Raw genomic sequence first — 23,640 nt, forward strand, 5'->3', positions numbered from 1 at the left:
GTATGTTCGAATTAACCGTTGCAAATGCTCTCGCGTTCGAATTATCGGGCGTTTTCGTCCATAGGAATACATATAACTTTGACGGGACCACAGCATCAGTTCAAATAAACTGGAAGTTCGAATTAAGTGTGTTCGAATTAATGAGATTCGACTGTAGTTCGCAAATCTTTGCAAGTTTATACGGCCAATAAAACAACATCCTTACTTCGCATAGCTGTCTACGCATTTGATATCGCAATTCATGGTGCGCCTTTTGGGTGAAACTGCGACTTATTTAGAGGGGGCCACGGAAAAAAGATTGCTCAGAATTTTACCCAGCATAATGAACGCACCCCCCAAATTTGTGCATATTTTTCGGGAAAAAAGAGTGCGTTCATTATGTGAGTAAATACGGTATACTGCTCTGAATCACACACGCCTCGCACATTTGATTTTTTAGATGGGATCTAGCGGCCAGGAAAACGTAGCATACATCGCAGTTTGGCGATGTACTAAATGTTGGTGCCGAGAAATCGTGTTTTTCTGGGAACGTATGAAACCGGTAAAAAATAAGCGAAACTCTATTGGGTCCTTTTTTTGTGTTCTCGATCGCGAACATTGGCGCCGGGAAATCGTATGTAACGGGATCGTGTTAACGAGGTTCTACTGTAAATGCATTCCGCATGGTTGCTGCTATGGAAGTGGGTGAGGCCAGAGTAAGGAGGCAAGCAGAGAAACAAGAAGAGCCCTACCTGAGCATGAAGGAAGTAGCACTCGGGGCATTTGGGGAACCGCTCCTGGATGTCTTCAAACTGCTGGAATGCCTGCATCTGTTTGTGGGGATCCTTGGAAGCTCCTCCGCACCTGTACAGCACGTAGCAGCGCTGAGCTGCTGCCGATGGGAAGTCCGGTCGGAGTGTCACGCTCCGCTCCATGTCCTGCAGCCACCGAACCCAGAATGTCCAATTGCAAAGGCAGTTTGCAAAAGGCAGGTCGGTGTATGTGACCTGCATTTTTGTTCTACTAATTTTGAAAAAAAGATTTTGTGCCTACTACTGCGAAAACTTCTCGCAAACAGGATTTTTTTTTTTCCGGGACATTACACAACACTAATGAAATTGTAAAACCAGCCCAAGATTGTAAACATTATGGAAAATTTAAGATGTGGACTAGGTATGGATGTGCATCCAAATAAACTGGCAAATCAGTTCTGTGGAAATCCACAACGTGGAGGAAGTTCTAGAAAGAGAAAAAATGTCGTCCACCTGAGAGAAGCACGAATGGCAGCACGCATGGTAGAGCGAATACCTTGAAAATGTGTTTTACCCTAGGTTAAATCTCCTGACCAGGACAAACTTTCCTTTAACTGCGAAGCTTTCTTTCCAAAAAACCCGAGCAGGTTTCCTTTGTAGCTTCCTGCTGCTCGAAGGCGGATGACAATTTTTTCTCTATCGTTTAAGTGATCTATCACATTGAAAACAAGCGATTTTCCAGAAACCGAGAACGTGCCTTGAGCGTGTCCTCTAGCCTGTCCAGAAGCAGCAACACCTGCCCCGATGCAGAAAGACGTCAGCATTGCTTGGGTCAAGGGTGGCAGCCTGCTCAAAGTCCTCAAGTGCTTCCTCCAACTTCTCAGCATGCACCTTTAGAGTGCCAAGCTTGATGAGAGCGTTCACCTCGAACCTGCGGCAAAAATTCACGACGGCAGAACTTGACTTGAAGAACAATTTATGAAGATAGTCCTTCCAGTCCCCATGATTCCATTTGAAATCACATGAGTTTACAGATCGGAGATTTGTAATATCAGTTCTTGGTGCAAATTTGGAGAGCCATAAACTACGTGGTTCAAAATTATTTTTTTTTTTCAACGTTACGTATTCTCAGCTTTTGTGAGTAATTTCATACCCTAAATGAAAATTTTGTTTATACAATTGGTAGATTTTACCTGTGTCCCTTAAATGCATAAACATTTCATTTCAAATTTGGCAAAATGAGTCCATTTTTGCATTTCACAAGTACAGCTGAACCCATTTATAACGAACCCGACAGTTCTGCAAAAAGTGGTTGTTGTATTAGTAGTTCGTTATATGTGGACTCGGCCTTCAAAACGTGCAAAAATTAACGACACTGTAGCTGGCTTCGGCAGTTACAATTCGATCCCACTAAGATTTTCAGTACCTCCATTTTGTTCCCAGCACTATTACGCATCTAACTGCAAGTTTTAGTTAAAAACGTCAATTACAGAACAAAATGCAACGGCATAGCTCCTTTGAAAAAGGCACCCAGCCGGTTCCGATCACTTGCCATTTTGAAACTATGAGCGCATCCGCTGCCATTTTTCTCAGAGAGCTTGATATATATTTTACTATCAGTGGCACACGAGTGGATTTTGCATATGATAGCGAGGAGTTCTGGTTGACTGGAAGCAAAGTGGGAACTACTGCGGCACGTTGGCATTTTGCAAACGTCTTGCTGTTAAGGCTGTACCATCGGCCGCAAGTTACGTTTTTTAATTGCTTCGGCCGATAAAGTGAAGTTCGAAAGGTAAAGCGCCATTGAGAACCTTTATCAGCAACAACGTAAATGAAGCGCCAATGAACCTTAAAACCGACTCTTTGCAATTTTGCGTGGCAGCAGTGCATCGTGCTGCGCTCACGTCGACTCGGGCCACGTGCATATCGATAGCAACGTTGAGCGGCTGTCGGTTCAAATTGGTCCAAATCGTCCAAATACCGTACATAATCTAGTGCATGCTGTGCCGTACGGAGGATTACGCTAGAATGAAATACCACACGGAGAACTGCGCACTAGTGTGCTGCCACCGTGGCCTCCAAGATGGGCGCTGTACGTTACAACTTCCGCATGCTGTACTGCTTCCCCTGCAGCACGCTGGAGACATGCCTTGAAAGCACGCCCACCCCAGCTTGAAAGCAAGTGACTTTCCCTGCGGCTTTTGAAATCCACACATAGCGCTCGCTCATCTCGGAGGCTGAATGTTCATCGGGGTCGGACTGGGGCGGGGGACAGTGCGCTTAGTTCTGTCGCGCTTCCATGCTTCGGAACTTCGCGTGCGCCGCCCTTCTTTTACAGCGACCGGTGTTGAAGTGTTCAGTGTAACAGTACAGTGCTCTTTGAAAATGTTCATTATAGCTGGACGTAGTTTCAATAGGCAGGGTCGTCAAATCATAAAGAGCAAGAAATGTGGTTATAACCAACTGAAAGTTATATCTGGGATCATTATAAGTGGGTTCAACCGTATAGTATGGATCGAGAAATGGGAGTTGGAACCAGAACTAAAGCTTTCTATTAAGGCCTTCCATGCCTTGAATGAGCTTAGCTTGTCTTAGTGCTCTGTCATGATTCTGGTAGATGGCAGCACACAATCTGTGGGGCAGTGCAAACAGGAGCGACTTTATTCTGGCGGAGGAAGTGGAACAAGGCGGCATGTGGGGTCTTTAAAAATGACGCTGCCAGTAGCTTAAGCTTCATTGGCACCTTCGCGAAAAAGAAAAGTTGACTAACAGCGATGACTCGAGTGATTCCAAAGAAGTGTACTGCTCTTCTAGTGAAAAATACACCCGAGATGCTCGATGCACCCAGCTCGTCTTTCGAGAGTGAGATTTGGGTATCGCACAATGTATGGTATATAGTGATGCTAAGCTTCAGTTTTGGAATAATAGGTGAGATTTTGATTGAACACCTAGAACATTGTTTGCAGTGTTTTTCGTCAAGAATGTTGCAGTAAAAAACATTTGGCAATTTTTTGTCAGAATTCGGAATAGCGTGACACCAAAGGGGCTAAAGATAAGTTTCTCACTGGTATATATTTCGATGGTTTTTCTACATCTTGTTTAATTCGAGCTGCCAGATAACTCCATCGATTTCGAAGGTCCCGTCAGGGTCAAATTAATGGACGTCGACTGTGTTTGTGAGCAAAGCTAGCAATAGCAATGAGAGAAAGGACGGCGCCCACCGCACTGCTTGCTGCAGTTCAGTCTATGTTCCCTGCACCTCTTTCCTCGTCATTATAACGGCACACAACCTTACGGTAGCTAGCGACGTATCAAACCTTGACCTCTGGTTCAGGTTTGTCCAAAAAGCAGCCCATGAAAGTGAGAAACTTTGTTCGAAATAACTATTGCGTGCTGTTTGGAGTTAGTATTCGTGGGACTTTTTCTCTATTTGAATACATGACATTGCTGGAACCAATAGAGTAGTTCAATTTATCCATCAATTTGAATTAAAACATTTCGAATTATTTAGATTTTATTGCATTTATTATGATGCAGCTTCATGACTTATACCTGTGACATTGGCTCAGATGCATCCAATTTAGATAAATATGATAGAAAAGTCAAGTTGCAACTTTTTACTACAAATTTGGGTTGCTATAAACGTTTGAAGTCGTTCCCAGGTATATAAGACTCGAAATGGATTAAAAAATTGTTCCGGATATCTATAATTCGAAATATAAAATCTGCCAATTAGAAGCTTATCTGAAAACACTGCACGACTGAGACAGTTTCTCACAACCGTAACAAGTGGTAGCATGCCAAATTGTTTCTCCAAGGTCCGCAAGATATGAAAGCTGGGTGCAACAACCACCACACTTTATTTGGCAACAATAAGTTTCCTGTTGTGACCGTGTGTGACAGCCAACATTAGTTGACATATGCAGAATGTTTAGCTGAGATTTCAGTAGTACCTATATTCTGTATTTACAAATAAGGAGCAGAGGTCGAACACCCGGCTTCTAATCTGAAGGTCGTAAGTTTGAATCCTCCTCCAGTCCACTACATTTTCAGGCAAGGGGTGGCACCTGACACCGGCAAAAAAAAAAAAAAAATCGCCAAGAGCTAGCCCAGTGAACCACAAATATCCATTGGATGTACCACAAAAGACCAAATATCCAAGACATTTAACGACGTCCAGTTTACATCTATCGTACGTTCGACTGGTACGTGGCAGTCAAAGGTCATCCAGAGGACGTCGAATGTCCTTATGATTTGGACATCTCTTGCACATTCAAAGCTCTCGTGCATTGATCGTACATAGTGCGTTATGAGTAGATGCACGCACTATGCCGCAGAAATACAAGCAAATTGTCTCTAATGCATAACAATGGGAAGCTAGGAGAGCAAAAGCATTTAATTATTTCGAAATTTGGCACGACCTTTGCTCGCACTGTTGGAGCTCTAGTAACGTTGCTGCCGGACACCGCGCGCAAAAGCCAAAACTTTCGCCATTTTTTCGCTATGCTTTCGGTCTCGGTTACGTCATTTTCTTTCTCATACAAAGATGCTTTATTTTTCAGTTATATCTATTAGTACACTGTTGAAAATACGTAACCTTTAACTTGCTGATGAAATACGACAATTTATAAAGAAAAAAAGAAGCTTGAACCAGCTTGAACTCGCAATAGCTCTGACTTCGCATCGCCACTGATATCAATTCAGCAACACGCGCCTCGATGCAAGTGCGCAGCAATGTTCCGGGCGTGGGCAGCGTGTGCTTTATTTGTGTCTTTTCGATTTTTGTGCGGTTGACCATGGCCCAAGTACGTGTATACTAGGCAGAACTGTACAGTTGCGTGCTGAAATTTCGAGCTGTGCTTCTGACTGCTATTTGTGGTACGTTTGTTCGCCTTGCGGAGCGCTTACGGGAATACTCGGGAGGCAATGTTTTGATGGTTAATTTTCGCACATGTTTGTATCGCTTGGTTTCCTGCGTTCCTCTTCAAGTGTCAGGGATATTTCTCATTTGCAATGCCTATCTCTAAGCCTCTGGCAGCATTATGTTATTGGCACTTTTGTGATCTGAGAAGCTGCCTGACCAAGTTGCCTATCAAGATGAACATTCCATCTCTGGATTCTGCTTGCGTGGAATTTATTTCACCATATATTTTTCAATGCAGCTAGAAAGTACTGGCTTTCTATCTTGAATCCGGTGGCCCCAGAAGCAAGTGCTGGCAAGCAGGCCATGCGCTTTTGGTCATTAATTAGTATGTTATACTACCTCTTACTAATCAGTTTTATTCTTTTTAATTATAATTGTGGCACTGTGCCTACTAGTCATTTTGTGCCTACTCGTTACTTGTGTTTTAATGAAGTTTAATTTTCAAGAATCTGTTTTTGATTACGTTTTTTTTTTTTTTAGATCCGCGTTTAACCTGTTTGTATACAAGAACATGTAATGAATAATTTCATACATGTGCGTGGCTGGGGGCCGATCATTTTTGTAATAAAGCTTTATCAGTTGTATAAATAAAAAAGTAACATTGGTATGCCGTTGTGAGTTTCACTGGTGTTCAGTAAGCAGTGAGTTCAGTAAGCACTAGGTAAACCTAGTGCTTACTGAACTTACTATTTTTCATTTATCCATTGCAGGATTTGTAATGATGCATAATGATCAAAATGCGGATTTACGGTTTTGTTAGCACAGTTTTCGCATTTTGATGAGCGCTAGAACTATATATATAAAAGTTGACAGTCACTTTAGCGAACACTGAAGAGGACGAAGGCAGAAGCCTGCGCACTCACGAAGCATTAATTAAATTATTTGTCATTCTCATTCGCATGCGTTGTTACTTCTATTGTTTTCTCCTACCAAAGTTGTGGGCTCGAGTGCCTTAATTAACTTCGTCATAATTAACACCAATGGTTGCGGGCTCTACTCCCACCAAAGGTCGAGGGTTTGAATGCCTTAATTGTATTTTAATTAACTTTGCCTTAATTAACACCAAAAGTCGTGGGTTTGACTTCCACCAAAGGTCGAGTGTTCGAGTGCCTTAATTAACTCTGCCCTAATTAACTTGCCTTAAGTAACTTCGCTCTAATGAACACCCAAAGTAGTGGGTTCGACTCTACCTTCACCATGTCAATTGGAATCCAACTTGGAGATAATTTGGAGATGTGGCCGATTCGCCCATCTCTCCAAGTGGTTTTGACTCCCAACAAAGGCCGTGGGTTAGAGTGCCTCAATTAACTCTATTTTAATGAACTATGCCTTAATTTGCTTCGACCTAATTAACACCAAAGGTCGAAGGTTCAATCCCCAATTTTGGTGCCATTAAATTTTGGTGCTGCAACGCTGGACATCGGATTTTTCGACCATTGAGCCATCTAAGGATTTCACCTTAATAAGTGTTGCAATTTATATTTTCACATTCACACGTTTACACGTTAACAAAACATTTCAAGCAAAGTCACCAGCTACATGCCGTCAATGGGGGTAACTGTGCCATTAGTGTGCCTCAGCAGATGTACCATCGAGGACAAATTAAATGCGAACAGCGGAGTGTGTGGCCGAAGTATAACTAAAGGTATACTGTGCATGTCGTCGGCCAGTCGTTGTGCACGTGCGTGGGGATGTAGTTCTCGAGGAAGAGTGCAGCGCTGCTCGCCCTATTGCGATAAACGTCACCCGTATTTTGTCCGAAAGTTGTTTTCTCATCTCTCCTCGACAGTGCCATACCCACCTGGCAGTACAGTGTTATGGTGACTAGCACCATCGCTACATCTGTAGTGTGATATAGCTGGCATGCTACCCAGCTTGCTAACGTGCATTGCTTTGCTTTTGTTACCACCATCAAAGCTGACAGTGTCTAATCGTAATTTGAATAGCACGAAAAATGTATTGCATTGGATGCGCAACAACAGTGCTAGCCACCTTAAAAGTAATCACAGATAGGAATGGCACTGCAATAGTGGGGTGAGAATACAAGCTTCAAACAAAATACAGGTGACGTAATACGCACTAGGACAAGCAGCCCCGCACTCCGCATCGAAACCACATACATGTACATGTGGTACATGTGGTTGTACATGTAACCACATGCGTGTAAAATGATCGCTGGCCGACGCCGCAGACTGTGCTTTTAGTTACGTTTTGGCCACACACTCTGCTGTTCCCATTTCATTTGTATTCAATAGTACATCTGCTGTGGCACTCGCAGGTATGCAGCTCAGTATAGCGTCAGCAGGAAATATCCACTAGATGTTCTATGGACCTCCTGCATCCCCAAAAAGAACATCTATTAGAGGTTACTTATGTCCAGCTGCGACATCCTTTCAACGTTAGAGCAACGTGATCTGGATGGGACTTAGATTATCCATGGTACGTATTTGTAATGTTGTTTGGATAAATATAGATATCTATAGGATGTGTGCAATGTCTCAAACATGATGTTCTATGGACATCTATGGTACATTAATGGTTCACTGGGAAATGATAAAAGAACGGTGCAATATCACGGCTGCGAGTGCAGCTCAGCGTGCCGTCTACCTCTTATCAGACGATATAATGACAGTTTTTGAGGGCAACTGTTTAAAACAAGAAACATCACACGTTTATAGTGTCTTTCAGCGCATATTTCCCACTTTATTTCAAGTTTTACTTAGAAAAAAAAACAAAGTATTTGAAATCTTACAGGCGCGCAATAACAGCAGTCTTAGTAGCAGACGACGCGCACTTCGCGGCAGACCTGCGACCGCAGCGCCACTCCTGCTGTCATGATGCGAAGAAGCAGTGAACTACGCCGGTCGGCACACCTACCAACCTAGCCACCATCTATGCTAGGGCAGGTAGAAGACCTGAACGTCGCCCCCGAGGGCTCCGTGTTCGCTGTGCATAGAATGGGATAGAAGGGGAGGTGTGAATACCGGCGGCATAGGCGCCGACTACGGGGGGGCTCTGGGGATCGAGCACCCCCCCATTTCTCGCCAAAGTGTCATCACCAGAGTTCCGTTGCCCACATCACTTGCGGTTTTTAACACGAAAGTGTTTTATGCCGGGGTCCACCAAGACTTCACTGACGTATTTCCGTCACGGAAATACGTCATAGAACATAATTCAAAGAAAGAAACCAGAAGAAAAAGTTCCACAAACATGCAAAATTTGGAAATCGAACCCCCGACCTCTCGGTCCGCGACGATAGATCGCCGAGCGTTTAACCCATTGCGCCACAAACGCATTTGCAGAGAGCTACACAGACGCGCCTTATATATCTAAAGCCCAGACCACACGTACGCTTGCAAACGCGCGCGAGCTCGCGTCCGCGCGCCCACGCATGCGCAGACGGTGCGGCACGGCTCGTACGCGTCGAAACGCGGCGCGATCTCGCTGATCAGCTCCTCTCAGTTATCGCGCGCCTGGGCTGCCTCGCGTCGGCGCGCCTGGCTACGCAGCGACGGCGCGGTACATTCAACTCTCAGTTAAGCAGAATTATACCATGCAAGAAAGTGCTTCTTCTTCACTTTTTGGGCTGATCTAACAGCTCCAAAAAGATAAAAATTACGTTTATAAATATCGAAGCATTTTGAAGCACTGCCAACAACGAAATACGAAGTGGCGTCTGCCAAGGTGTAAACAAGTGATGCCAGTGAGCGCGCGCTGTCGCGCGTATTTGTGGATGCAAAACGCCATTCCTCGCTAGGCGCGGCAACCGCAAGGCGCGTAGACGCGAGCTTACGCGCGTCCGCAAGCGTACGTGTGGTCTGGGCTTAACACTCCTCCGTGTACCCGCGCTCTTGCTCGGGGCGGTGCCGCCGCCTACGAGCAGAAAAGAGAAGTACTGCATTATGACACTAACGCGCACCGACAGTGAACGCTTCGGTGGTCTCAGCACTACGACGCCTCGATGCCAGCATTCGAAGGGACGCTGGCATCAAGAAGCACTACCAACGCCACCTAGGTGGCGTTCACCGTACTCAGCACAGCGGAGCCTGGCCTCCGCAATTAGCTCTGAAAATGTTTCTGAAGTTGATCGCGGAGGCTGCAATTACGACGCGCTATACGCGCTGATTTGACTCGGTGACGATTCAGTTACGTGCTTTGTCTTGCGCGTTGTATTAGTGTGTCAGTTACGTGCTTCGTCTTTCGCGTTGTGCTAGCGTGTGCGGCGTAGTGCAGCTTCCATATGCACGACGGTTGCTCATGGTCATCGACGTTGGTAGTCGTGATGGAGGAGACGTGCCACCAGGCATCAGCGTGGGTGCATCAACGCCTAAGGGCGCTTTAGCCACAAAACACCAATAGACATTATATATCAATGTGCAATAAACATTACACTACTTCTGTGAAGACACGTTTCACTTTCGTGTTCTATACCGATTCCTATATAAGAGGGATCAACCACATTTTTTTTTAGAGTTGCCTCAACGTTTCACTAAAAATTTTATTGTGGCTGAAAGCTTACTGCATCAGCGCGGACGTGCACGGCTTTACATTCACACTTTCGCTTTATTTCTGCAAATCCTGACCATATGACGACAAGCGCATTAGAAGCGCCAGCGGCGGCTACCTCATAAGGATTTTTTCTCACTTCAACGTTTTTTTTTTCTTAAATTTCGACTGTGAACAATATACACACACATACAATATATTTAAATATATACACAGGAATAAGTTTGTAACAGTTTTTAAAGAGAAGGATTTAGCCAAGTAACAATTATTTCTAATTGTAAGGATAGGTTATGCCTGGAGAATGAATACGTTGCTCTATGTTCACCTCCAATTACCCCTGCCTTGCGCTAGCGTATTCCTACTTGCGCCTGCAAGTTGGAATACGCTTGGAATACAGGAATAATTGGAGATCGCAGGGAGAGGCCTTCATCCTGCAGTGGACATAAAATATAGGATGATGATGATGATGATGATGATGATGATGATGATGTTCACTTCTCACCCGCCGCGGTAGAGTGACCTAGAATATGGGAGAGTGTCCAAAGCGCCGCGCGAATGCATGGGAGGAGCGAGGACCTTTTTGTTTGAACTCCCGCGCCGCGTCGCTGCTGTACCGGACCCGTGGGCTTTCTCCGCTGCGGAAGCCGCGCCAAGGCGGCGGGCGTCTGCTACGAGCCTGATATTTTGGTTGCTATTAGCCAACATCGCGATAATTTGGGATATATTAAGCACCACGTCACCGCAAGGTAATACCGCAGTGACTCGCCACACAGAGAACGCGTTTTCCGGCTGTGAATACGGGTATTTTGTCTTTTTCCTTCTAGCTCGCTTGGTCCGCGCTTACGCGGCTGTTTGAGTAACGCATTCCGCGCGTTTACTTCATTTAGTTATGCGTGGAATGAGCAACGTGATTGTGCTGCAGAAGAAAATAAGCTGGAGACCGCGATAATAACCAAGAGAACGTAGCAGATATGGCTAGCTCATGCTAACGCTTTTACGCCCTATCGTTTCCTTTCTTTTATTTCATGCATTCGAATTGCTTTACAAGACTGCATCCCGCGCTCTGTTGTTTCTTTCTTAAGGCGAAATCCTTAATTGGGCTCTTGGGAAGCGGAATGTTTGGCCGATGCCGCGGTACCAAAAATAAATACAAACCGCGTAACTCTCGCGGCTCGTTCACTTGGTATATATACCAAAGTATAGTGTGAAATGGCACAAGTGTGTGACCAAGATGACTGATGGGTCATGGCATTAGTAACTTGACATACTTGCACTCACGTCTCGATTAACGATAACAATATGACGTGTGTTCATATGACGACGGCCAGAAATCCCTCTGACGCTGTGGGTGTGACGATAAAAACGTGTTGAATGCCAATCTCGATCTCAACGTGTCGAACTTACCCATATATCATGAAGAACTGAGAGCACAGGTAAAGGGTAATGATAGTAATGATAATTTCTGGGGTTTTACACCCAAAATTCACAATACGCGCTATGAGAGACGCCGCAATAGTGGAGGGCTCCGTTAATTTCGACCCCCGGGGGTTCTTTAACGTGCACCTAAATTTACGTACACGGGTGTTTTATGCATTTCGCCTCCATCGAAATGTAAGCCACCGTGGCCGGCAATCGAACCCGCGCCCTCGAGCTTAGCAGTACAACCTACCAAAGCCACAAAGCACGGCGTGTATAGATAAAGGGTACGCGAGAAATATACGCGACAAAAAACAAGACAAAGCAAAATAAATGAAACGCTAACAATGCAACATTGTATAAGTATGCCTCATTTCATAATTACAGCAAGTGTCAGAAAACGAACATGATGGATCACCTATGTGCAACTCGTCTTTCGCCTTCTTGTGTTGCATGAGCGCAAACACTAAGCGAACTTGAACATGAAAGTAGCTTTAGGAATATTTATTGCGTATGCTCGCTGGACACAGCAAATATACTTACTGATCAATACCTACGTACTTAATTGTAGTTACGTAATGAAAGAGGCAAGAAATCACCAGAACATAAACTTTTCATTTTTTGCTGTTATTGAAGGTAACTATTTTAGGGTATGTAGAATCAACAGCGATATTTGTAGTGCATCAAAGACAGTAATTTTCAAGACGATTTTCCACTCAATATAATGCAAGCACAAACATCGTCATGCGCCATGAATCCTTGTTAGTTTACGTAAAAAATCACACATTACGCAATAACTATGGTATAATGAGATGTTACATGTTGGTAATTTCAGGGAGGATTCACGGATTATTAAAACAAGGCGTTTGCAGTAATAACTTTTACATAACAAATTAGTAAATGGCTAGGCCAGTAGTAGCTATCTATTGATTTCAATGTAGAAAAATAATATATTTGTTTAGCTATATTGGCTGGACAAAATGGCTTTTCTTTCGAATGTCTGAATTTGAAAAAAAGCTTCGCTCACGGTGAACCTTAAGGTACATCATGCGCGAAGTTTGTATTGAAGAGATACAGCAAGAATTGTTCGGGTACGCAATCTCTGAAGCGAAATAAGCCAACGATATTGCGGCGTTAGGGCCGTCTTTGCTCTCTCTTGCTTCCCTTACACCTTCTCACTCTGCTCTGTTCATAATAGAATATTGTCGTGGCTAAAAAATATTCGAATAAATACATATGCATATAGCTGTAAACCACTACTGACCGTGAGCGAATAGCGCGTAATGGTGAGCGAAGCGGTCACTGCACGCACGTATTTCACTTGACTGCGCGAGTAATTTACTTTTTTCGTTACTCTTATTCTTGCAATCATGGTGCCATTGCCCGCGTACTCATGCGCATAAAGTTTCTTTTTTTACGTTCTTTCCTTGCGCGGACTAATTTAGCGCGTTTATACGCACGCACAGTTACCGTAATACCGTTACCGAACTCTAGCACCGGAGCTAGGCCGCGCTGATGAGTTTGATACGTTAGTTTTTGCATTATCTTGCTGCCCAAGCACAAAGAAACGCTCAAAGATGGGTAAGCTCCATGCAGCACCACACTGTTGAAGTTAAATAGAGTTTAAGTGCTTTGCGTAGAAAATGAACGCAAAAAACTACAGCGCGTAGCAGACGACCCTCGCTTCCCGCGCGCTTCGCGAGCGCGAAATGCCCACGGGTCCGGAGCAGCAGCGGCGCGGCGCGGCAGTTCACAGAAAAAGGCCCTCGCCGGAGCCGGCGCTTTGGACACTCTCCCATATTCTAGGTCACTCTAGCCGCGGTGGCTCAGTCAGCTAAGGCGTTGCGCTTCTGAACACGAGATCGCGGGATCGAATCCCGGCCGCGGCGGCCGTATCTCAATGGAGGCAAAATGCAAAAACGCCCGTGTGCTTGCGTTTTACTGCACGTTAAACAACCCCAGGTGATCAAAATTAATCCGGAGCCCTCCACTACGGCGTGTATCATAATCAGAACTGGTTTTGGCACGTAAAACCCCCAAAAGAAGAAGAATGTTCACCTCTCTTCAAATTGCTTTGCGTGCTTTTTTTTTTACCCTGAAAAAAAAAAAAAACCTGCAGTCTTCAGTGGCCCCTTCAGCAGAGTCTTTTATCAGCGGCGTGTGAAATGCACATGAATGTTGTGTGTCTGAATATTGCTACTGTTTCCAGTAGGCAATGCTAACGACTCACGAAAAAAAAAAAACCAACCAAAAACTGTTCTAATAATTTACAACATTTATTAGGGATAGAAACATCCCCACATGCCTGCAGCGGTCATAAATAAAAATAATTTACTCAGTAACCGAAGTGAGGCTAAGCCGGATTCACTCGCAATCAGAATCAATAGCCGCCATGCGCAGCAGCGCTTATACTCGCACTAAACGAAAAAAGAAGAAAAAAAGAAAGAGGCGCAGTGTCGCCCGAACGGCGAAGCATCGATTGCAATAGAAAATTAGTAGACAGCTATATGAAGTAAGGATAGTAGTTTTATCGGCCGTATAAACTTGCAAACATTTGCTTACTAACTGAATTATCAAGCATGTTGTCAGCGCGCCCAAACAAACATGAACACAGCACACTCGATGACCTCTGACACTAACCGTCAAAACGCTGGCGTATGAAAGTGCATGCGGCACCAGCAGCAGCAAGCAGTGATCTTCGTACTGTCTATCGCTTCAACGGAAACTGAGCGGCAAAAACACAGTGCGTACAAAGGTATTAGCCGTCTGCGGATCGCTTTCAAGATACCGCGCGCAGATTACCGCCAAAATAAAGCGCGCGACCCGCGTATATATAGTACTCCCCAGGCGCACGGACAGTCGCAGTCACTACAAACTAGCAGATACGCGCCGCGCGAAAGCAATGTGAAGTGCATCGTCATGATACTTGCGTTAACTATAATACTATACGCGCGCGATCGTACATGGTTCTTTATGGCAGCCTTGCGCATCTGGCGGCGTCAAAGTCGGCTACCACGTCAGCAGGAGCGCAAGTGCCCGCGCTTAAGCCACCCAGAGTGACCAAAAGTGGTCGGCGCTGACTGATTCGGAAAATTGTTCGATCTCGTTCTAATGGAGGGGTGCGTCTTTATGAACATTGCGTGGCGGTAAGTTTTAATAAAAGGAAAAAGTGCGAGCTATCGCATAGTTCTGAACCGTTCTGTACCAGGACGGCAGTCTTACAGAAAGAGTGCTCCTACAATAAGGCATGTACGAGGTATTCAGTTGGCAAAACTTATCAGGCGCTAATACGAGCCGAGGAGGCAGTGAGGGAACCTTCAGGAACAAGTGAAAAGTGAACGTGCGTGGATTTGATTGTATAAGGCAATTACTGTGTAAGACAACTACTGTGTTTATGCAAGGATCGTGTAGGCGCGGAATGCTTGATCGCGTAGAGAATTGGGAGGATTATTCGTTCTCGCAAAATTGGTTCCCAGTGGCAGATCTATTATTCCAGTTTAAGAAATTGAGAGAATAGCCTTTAAAAATAGCAACAGTTTGCTCAAGTGGCAATCGATTGACAAAATGGCTTTGTATGTAGTTTGAATAATGTATTCCAAAATGTATGGTCATGCTGCACAACGTATTCACAAACATGCTAACAGCCACACAACTTATTTATATTTTCACAACAGCCGTGATCTGCACCTTTGTGGTAGTTCTTTAACGTGTGACACTTTGTTCAGCGTCCTCATGCCGCTCCCGCGTCCGAAAAGTCATTCCTGTGTCAAATTATGAGCCTGAGCTCCTTCGCAGTGAAGCCAGCACACATTGCCATGACGAAAGTTAAAACGCGCATGCGAGCGCCAGCAACGAAAGTGGGTAGACACTCAGGCGTAAGAAAAAACAAGCTGCATATTCGCTTGGAGCATCGCTCATCGAAACAATTCGTTTTCGCGGCTCTCGGCAAAAGAAACGCGCCGACTGCGGTTTAATGTACCGCGGTGTCACGGTGCCTGTAAACAAAGTAACTGCACCGTCTGCACGCCTGCATGTGAGAGATCTAACGGGGCAATCATGGCCCGGTGGCACTTTGAGGGACTAGGAACAGGAGATAGAGCGTGTTATCTTATGCCGCCGTCGTGCGGCAGTGCGCTCAAAGAATTAAAATAACATGACGTGTGGATGTAGTTTACAAATGTAGCGCCTGCATCTTCTTTTTACATGAAACGTCTTATCTGCTTTATATTTTTGTATGATGGCAATAATAATGTAGCTGTGGAGATCACAAGTGTCTGGTTATTCACGACCGATGATTATACTGTGATAGTTTTGTTTGTGTTCTGCTTCTCTTTTATTTCAAAAAGAGAAAAGTTGACGGCGCAGTAATGATGACATCGCAAATTGGACAGCGCAAACAAAAATATCGCAGTATAGGGGGTGCATCATCGCACAGCACGATCAAACCGGACGTGCGCGCCTGTCAATTGTGATAACTGGACGGCGCGCCCTATACCTTCAGGCTTGTTATGCTTCGGCCATGCGCTCCGCTGTTCGCATTTCTTTTCATCGTGATAGTACGTATGCCATGTGTATTCGCGTAGTAGTAGTAGTAGTAGTAAACGTTTATTCCATGAAGGGGATTGAAGGCTGAGTGGGTGGGGCCCTCAGTCCAGGGCTCCACTGGCCTTAGCGGCTCGCTGGGCTTGGTCGAGGAGAGCCAGTTGTCTCTCCCGTTCCGTGCTAGCAAGCCAGGTCTCCCACTGCCTGTTTCTGGGTATTTGCCCTAATTTGGGGGAATTGATATTTAGGGGCCGCGAATTGCACTCCCACGTAATGTGGGCAAGAGTGGGCCGCTCTCCACACCATGGACAGATGTCCGCGTATTGTGTGGGGCTTATATGGTGTTGTCGGTATAGATTTGTGTACGTGTTCGCTTGTAGTCGGCGCCAGTCACGAGCCTGTTCCCCGGTAAGGTCCGGGTGCGGATTACTAAATTTTTGGCGGTCACGTCGCTGGTTTTCCCAAGATGTCACGTGAGCTTGTTAGAGGTTCGTCGATAGGACTCGTCGGCGCTCGGATGTGAAATACGCGAGCTAGCCGATCCGCCCTTTCGTTTCCTTCCAGTCCCGTGTGTGCTGGGCACCACACAATGGTATGATATTCTTGTAAGCCATGTCCCAAAATGTTTAAGGCCGCCTTGGGGATGTTTCCAGTTAAATATAGGCGGCAGGCTACTTGGGAGTCTGTGAGTACCGAGGCTGACTCTCCTCTCCGGTCTTTATCCTTGATGGCTAGGGCGATTGCTACCGCCTCTGCCGTACTGGCTGAGTTTGCTTTGGTAGAGGCTGCTACTGTCGATCGTTGGCTTACAGCCGCTAGGCAGTATCTGTTATTTTGTATTTTAGCTACGTCCGTGTAGATGTATTCGCGTATAGCTTGTAGACAAATGTAGGTTGATCGTCCCATATACGTTGCCACGTGAGGGTATAAAATTATTCGCATGCTGGTCGGCCCATATTCTGAAGAAATGTATTTCTAATTTCAAGAGGACGCATACCTTTATTGCAGCGCGCACTAAATGATATTATGGGTAGCCGAAAATTTTTACAGCTCATTGCCACAGGCGGCGCCGTCATTCAGACTTGGCAAATCCTATTTTTTGTGTGAAAATTGGGGTTTTTTACCGCGGGATAATTCTTCATGCTTCCAGAAATGTTCAAGATTCTTTTGTCTTTTTAAAAATTGAGCAGGGTTCCTACGCGCTTGACCAACTCTGAATATGAATATTATACCAAACTTTGTATGTTTATGCGAGCGTCTATTCAGAATGTTATTCATTTCCCTTGCAGACTGTTCAAAAGCAATGGAAAAATATCTGATCAGGAAACGGAAAGCCCCCGGTGAAGCTGCGAGGAGAGCCGTCCCTCATCCAGCATTTCCAGTTCAGTCGCTGAAGCTCCACCGCGCGCTGATGACACTAGCACACCAAGCTCTGTGTGCACTGCAGAAGCCGGTCCTTCCAAAATTCAATCCATCGGCGAGGTTTCTGATGCACCTTATACAGAAAAACAAGGGCGGCGCTTCCAGCGTCTACCTGGAAAAGTACCTACAAGTGGTTATCTTACAATGTCCACAGTGACAAGGCGTTTTGCGAGACCTGTTGCACAGCATCAGAGATGAAACTGCCGCTCCCTAACACTTCCCAAGACAAGGATTCTTACCTGGCATTTGTGAAAATGGTTTCTCAAACTGGAAAAAGGCAATTGACAGATTTAAATCCCATGAGAGGTCTAATTTTCATAACGAGGCATGTAATGCCGTCGTAGCTGCAAAAGGCAGCGCGAATGTGGCATATGCTTGCGCCAAGGGAAAGGCGAAAGAAATGGACGACGCCCGACAGGCTCTCCTAGCAACACTGTCGTCACTACTGTACCTGTCGACCCAAGGCTTAGCAATACGTGGCCACGAAGACACAGAGAGTAATTTGAGGCAGCTGCTGGAACTCCGGGCTAATGATATTTCTTCATTGCGATCGTGGCTTTTAAGAACAAAATACAAATGGATTTCTCACCAGATTTTAAACGAGATGGTGGAACTCATGGCACATGACATCCTTCGTTCACTCACAGACGAAGTTCCTGCGGCAGAGCACTACGCTGTCATTATGGACGAGACAGCTGACATTTCTGTCAAAGAACAACTTTCAGTTTGTTTTCGGGTGGTCACAGAAAGCCTGGAAGTAGAGGAGCTGTTCTGTGGGTTTTTCAACACGACGGACACCACAGCGACGAGCCTCTTTGCTATATTGAAAGACATTCTTTGTAGATTTAATCTGCCAATTGAAAAGTGCCGCGGGCAGTGCTATGATGGTGCGGCAAACATGAGAGGAAAGCACCGAGGAGTACAAGCTCTCATGCAAGAACAGGAACCTCGCGCGTTATATGTACACTGCCTAGCGCACATCCTGAATTTGGTTTTGCATGATGTCGGCCAGAAAGTAGACATGTGCCGTGATTTTATTTACGCCGTCACTGAACTGATAAACTTCGTGACCTGCTCTCCAAAGCGCGTTGCTTATTTTCAAGAGATTCAGGTAGAAGAGGATGTGAACTTGCGAAAATTCTGCCCGACAAGGTGGACGCTAAAGGCTTCATCACTGCGATCAGTTCTTTCAAATTATAGCAGTCTCATAACGTTTTTCTCTGAAACAGCATCCGAAGAGCGAACTGAGGCCGGTGCGAAAGCCAGCGGATTTTTAAGGATGCTGTTAAAGTTTGAATCGTTTTTCCTGTTGACGCTTCTGACAAAAGTGTTTTCACGAATGGAAGCACTGAATACCGCCTTACAAAAAAGAACGCTCAGGTTTGACCAAGCGGAGAAAATGGTGAAATCCCTCACTGCAAGCGTCGCTGAACTGAGGCAAAGTTTTCCCTTGGTTTGGGAGGAGGTGTTGGCAGAGGCAGGAAAAGTAGGAGTTGAGGACCCGTGTGTTCCAGCTGCTAGGCGAAAGAAAACTCCATACCGCTATCAAGAAGGTTCCTCAGCTCACGTGTTCACATTAGCGGAGTACATGTACCGCCAGAGGTACTACGAAGTACTTGACACTGTACTGTCCTCGTTAAGCGACAGATATCCACCTGAGATGTGGCAGCATATGTCACACATTGAGCAGTTTGTCACAGGAAAGCAAGACGAAGCATACATAACAAAGTTCTACGGTGATGACCTTGAACGAGGACGGCTGATTTTGCACAGAGACATGCTCATTGACATCGTAAGCTAACAAAAGTCGGCACCATTGCACACATTCGAGGACGTCGTGAAGATGTTTTCGGGGGAGAAGGGCGAACACCTGCGAAACCTTTTGCCGGAAATGGCCAAGCTAACAAAAATTGCGTTGACCATACCGGTCTCGTCAAGCACATCCGAGAGGTCCTTGTCTTCGGCGACTGAAAACGTACCTGCGGTCGACGACTGGACAAGGCCGTTTGAACCACCTGGCCATTTTGCACACTCACAAAGAACTCTCCCGCAAAATCAATTTAAATAAAATTGCCGACGATTTCATTGCTAGATCAAGTGCCCGAATGAACACATTTTTCCTCAAGGTGAAACCATCCCACCAGACAACGAAATGATGTCTTTAATAGGAAAGAGAAAGTTGCCAACTCGCAAGTTAAAGCTAACCATTTGGCTAAGAAAACAAAGCAAAAAGTTATTTCCAGGAACGAAAACGGGGTGCATGACAGGGCAAGTAGGGTGAGGCCTTTTGGGTACGCAAAGACGCTTCGTTGCGCTATTTATAAAGCTTCCCAGTCTATGCTGTGCTTTTTCCTTATTAATATTTATTTGTCATATGCTGCATTAGCTGCTCAAAAACGCAATCCACGCTCTTACTACTTCCTCTCGTGCCCTTTCCCACTGTTGAGATATCGTTGTGTCTTATTTATTTATTTGTTAATATGACTGTGTATTTCTGCGCCTGATAATTTATTACTCTATAATCATTTATTCCGCCGCCGGGAAATAAATGAAACCAATGGCATAAGGCATGCTTTGACAAGTAAATAAAGTATTGCGTCATGGAGTCACGTTGTTTTATGCTAATAATTGTAGTCATAAGTTGTGTACAGAAATTGTTATATATTGTGTATGTTTTATATATGTTATGTCTTATCTTTTCAACTGACCTTTAGTCAGGAAAATATCTCTTGACTGTTTCTTTATATATTAAAACTTTCACAAATCGTTACATGGCTGTTTTCATTTATGTGTATATAGTTGTGCGACTTATAGGCACAAAACACACATATCTCCCTAACGTGAATAACTTAATCGGCTTTTCGCATGGCTCATCCGAGAGACGCGAGTCTCTTTGTGGTACGAGGGGACTCAGGTTATGAAATTGAACTATATATATAAGAAAATCAGAAGCACAACTTCGCGGTTATCTTAGGTTTATTATTTACCCAACAGTTTCGGTCGGTGGACCGACCTTTCCCTTTTTCCCTTGAAAAAGGTCGGTCCACCGACTGAAACTGTTGGGTAAATAATATAAACCTAAGATAACCGCGAAGTTGTGCTTCTGATTTTCCTAAATACGCTTGGCCCATTGAAAAATCCAGTTACTACAATATATATATATATATATATATATGACCACTTACCCCAGTCACACGGGCATATATATATATATATATATATATATGACCACTTACCCCAGTCACACGGGCATACCGAAGGTCCTTTGAAGTTAAGGAGCATAGAGCTTTCAAAGGAACATTAGTTCAAGGCATATGTATCAGTGCTACACGGTCGCCAGGTGGTCTCCACTGAAGCTTTTGACAGAAACCGCAACGTATTCTAAAACGCAAAAGTGACGAGAAAAAAAAAAAAACAACGCGAGGACACTTCGATGCGTAGCAGCCGATAACCAAATCGCACATGGCACCCATTTTGCTCACGAGGGTTGCAATGTGTACTTGTTGGTAACGCATCTTGGAGGGTTAACGGTAGCGCGATTAAAAGTGCGAACTGGACTTCGATAACAAACACTGTTGGAAGTTAGCGCCATGTGTGTCCCTGTGTGTCTTCTTTTGTTCTGTCTTTTAATCGCGCTACCGTAAACCCTCCACGACCAATTTTGCGTCGGTGTTGCTGATTGTGACAGGCCGTGCCGGCGCTGTTGTACCGGCGCATTCATCATTGGGACTGCGGGTGTTACGAAAGTCTTTAGTGCTTATAAACTTGTTTTTAACAGGTAAAAATTTAACTTTCGTACTTATACAGAATTTTGTTTTCTTCTGTCGGACGCCCTCTAGGCTCAAAAGTATTCCTTTGAGATTTCAAAGGACAAACGCGGACTCCCTTGACTCAAAGCTCCCTTCAACTAGGCCTCCTTTGATGCGTCCATGTGACAGCGTAAAGCCACTCCAAGCACATAAATCACATCAAGGCGTCACTAGGTGACAAAAACTTCTTTTAGGAGGCTAAGCCTCGGCACAGCAGACATCAAACAGCCAACAGCAAAAGTCTTGTTCTCAGAGAGAAGTAAAGGAAGCGGACCTTCTAGGAAGGTTCCACACTTGTACATGCAACTTCTGCAGGCACTCAATGCAGACAGAGATGCAAAACTACAGACAGTTTATCGGCTGTGCTGAATGAGCTCTTCCTTATAATTGGCTAACACTTCTGAATAGCAATGGGAATGACTGCAACAGCAGCACATGCACACTGGCGTCTTCATTTGAAGCAAAGGATCTTTGGTTCAAAGGACTTTGAAAGTGCCCGTGTGACTGGGGTAGGCAAGCTGGTCGCCCCCCCCCCCCCCCCCCCCGGGAAAATGAAAACTCCCCGCCTATGACCGGCGGCGCTTTCCTTCGGGCGCGCGTGACCCCCTTGCGCACCGATGCCACCTGGGGGAATGTGGCGCTGCCGCTCGCGACGCGGGAGCTTTACGACGCGGTAAAGCCACGCTGGTCTGCGCCTCCGTGCCTCCGCTGTGGTTTGGTCTCGTCGCGTTTTGGAGTGTTCCTCGCGACATTCCGTCATTCGAGGGCGAGATGCAGTCGTCAGCGAAAAATTAGTGCTTTGTGCCTGGATGTGATACTGGCTACAGGAAAACCCCAGAAAAAGTATCTCTCTTCCGTGCCCCTGCCTGCAAACAAGCGTTTGCCAAATGGGCTCGAGCGATCCCAAGGGCTGACAAAGCATTGCAGGAGAACTCGGCAGTTTGTTATGTTGGCACCAAAGTTATGTTGAGCACCGCAGCGACGCACGGCTAGTCTATTACATTGCAGGTTATGTGGCGAGAAGGCGTGTTTTGCCCACACATTCTGAAGACTGCAAAGTACTTCAGAATAACTTCTTCTTGGGCGAGTTGGTGTTTACTGAACATGATACTTCGTAGCGCAAAACTCGAAATAAAAGACAACAGTGAAAGTTCCTTTTCTCTTGTCTTTCACTGTTGTCTTTTATTTCGAGTTTTGCGCTACCAAGTATCATGTTCAGAAGACTGCAAAACAGCATGTATTAGCGATAAAGGCAATATTCCCAGAGAACTTCCATCAGAGGCATCCAAAGAGTGGGACCTTGGGGGGCCTTTTATATCCCTCGGAATCGTTCTATAAACTGGTCAATGCCCTTGAAAACAAACTCACTCGTGCATTCAGTGTAACACGCTTGCATGCCAAAGCTGTGGCCGAGATTTTGCAGTCAATTGGTGATATGCCAAAAATTGGTTGCCGAGACCATTCTGCTGCCCTGACAGCATCAGTTATACGTTTTTATTGCCTCACAAGTTAACTTTTTGCTTAAAGGTGTGAATCAGCGAGGGATCCAAGTGAGAAGAAACGGAAAAGACTGAAACCTTGTGTGTTGTAAAGTTTCCCATTTTTTTTCCTCACTTGTAAATAAATGACGTCATGACGAGATCTATCGCTTCGCTGTCTGCAATCATTATATGAGCGTAAAAATGGCATGCTACATGTCTGCAAGCCAGTGGCGCACCGACGGGGGGGGGGGGGGGGGGGGGGTTGTAACCCCTGCCCTGAGGCCGAGTTAACCCCCCCCCCCCTTTTTTTTTTGTTTAACCCCTTTTCTTTCCTTGCGCCTTTGAGTACTGCAACTAAGATGTAAGAGGCGCAATCGTCTGCACACTCGCAAACTTGCGCAAAAAGCACATTTCTTTTTTGACAATTTCCCGTGCAAACATTGAAGTTAATGCTGTTTAGATGGTATTGGCAAACTAAGGCAAACTGTCAACCCCCCTCCCCCTCCTTCCGCCCCTGGCAGAGATCCTGGGTGCGCTACTGCTGCAAGCGCAGAAAAAAAAAGTGGTTTGTAAATACGTCGAAACGTTATCAGGTAATGTCTGCAGTTTACAGGTCCTACGACACGTATAGGGTGATTGCTGATCTCGAGGACGACGATCGCATTTTCAGGGAGGCGTAATGCAAGGCGACCGTGTGCCGTATGATGTCAGTGCGCGTTAAAAAACCCGAAGTGATTGAAATTATTTCGAAGCCCCCCACTAGCCCCTAACACCCCGAGCCGCTTCACGAAATGTGCACAGACAAAACG

The 23,640-nt window shown here is 45.3% G+C and overlaps 1 protein-coding gene across 4 annotated transcripts in view; it reads right to left on the reverse strand.

Annotated features, from left to right (window-relative positions):
• Positions 1-23,640, reverse strand: part of LOC119455504 (mitochondrial import receptor subunit TOM70) — a 65,352-nt gene that overhangs the window by 11,049 nt on the left and 30,663 nt on the right. Inside the window, exon 8 of one of the 4 annotated variants that reach the window (XM_049668838.1) lies at positions 732-917. The exons of 2 other annotated variants lie outside the window; for them this stretch is intronic. In XM_049668838.1, the coding sequence (XP_049524795.1) occupies positions 732-917 (186 nt within the window). The remainder of the gene's footprint in view (positions 1-731; positions 918-23,640) is intronic. One more of the 4 variants, XM_049668837.1, reaches the window with a different exon arrangement.

Source organism: Dermacentor silvarum, chromosome 6 (assembly GCF_013339745.2).
Source record: "Dermacentor silvarum isolate Dsil-2018 chromosome 6, BIME_Dsil_1.4, whole genome shotgun sequence".
Classification (NCBI taxonomy): domain Eukaryota; kingdom Metazoa; phylum Arthropoda; class Arachnida; order Ixodida; family Ixodidae; genus Dermacentor; species Dermacentor silvarum.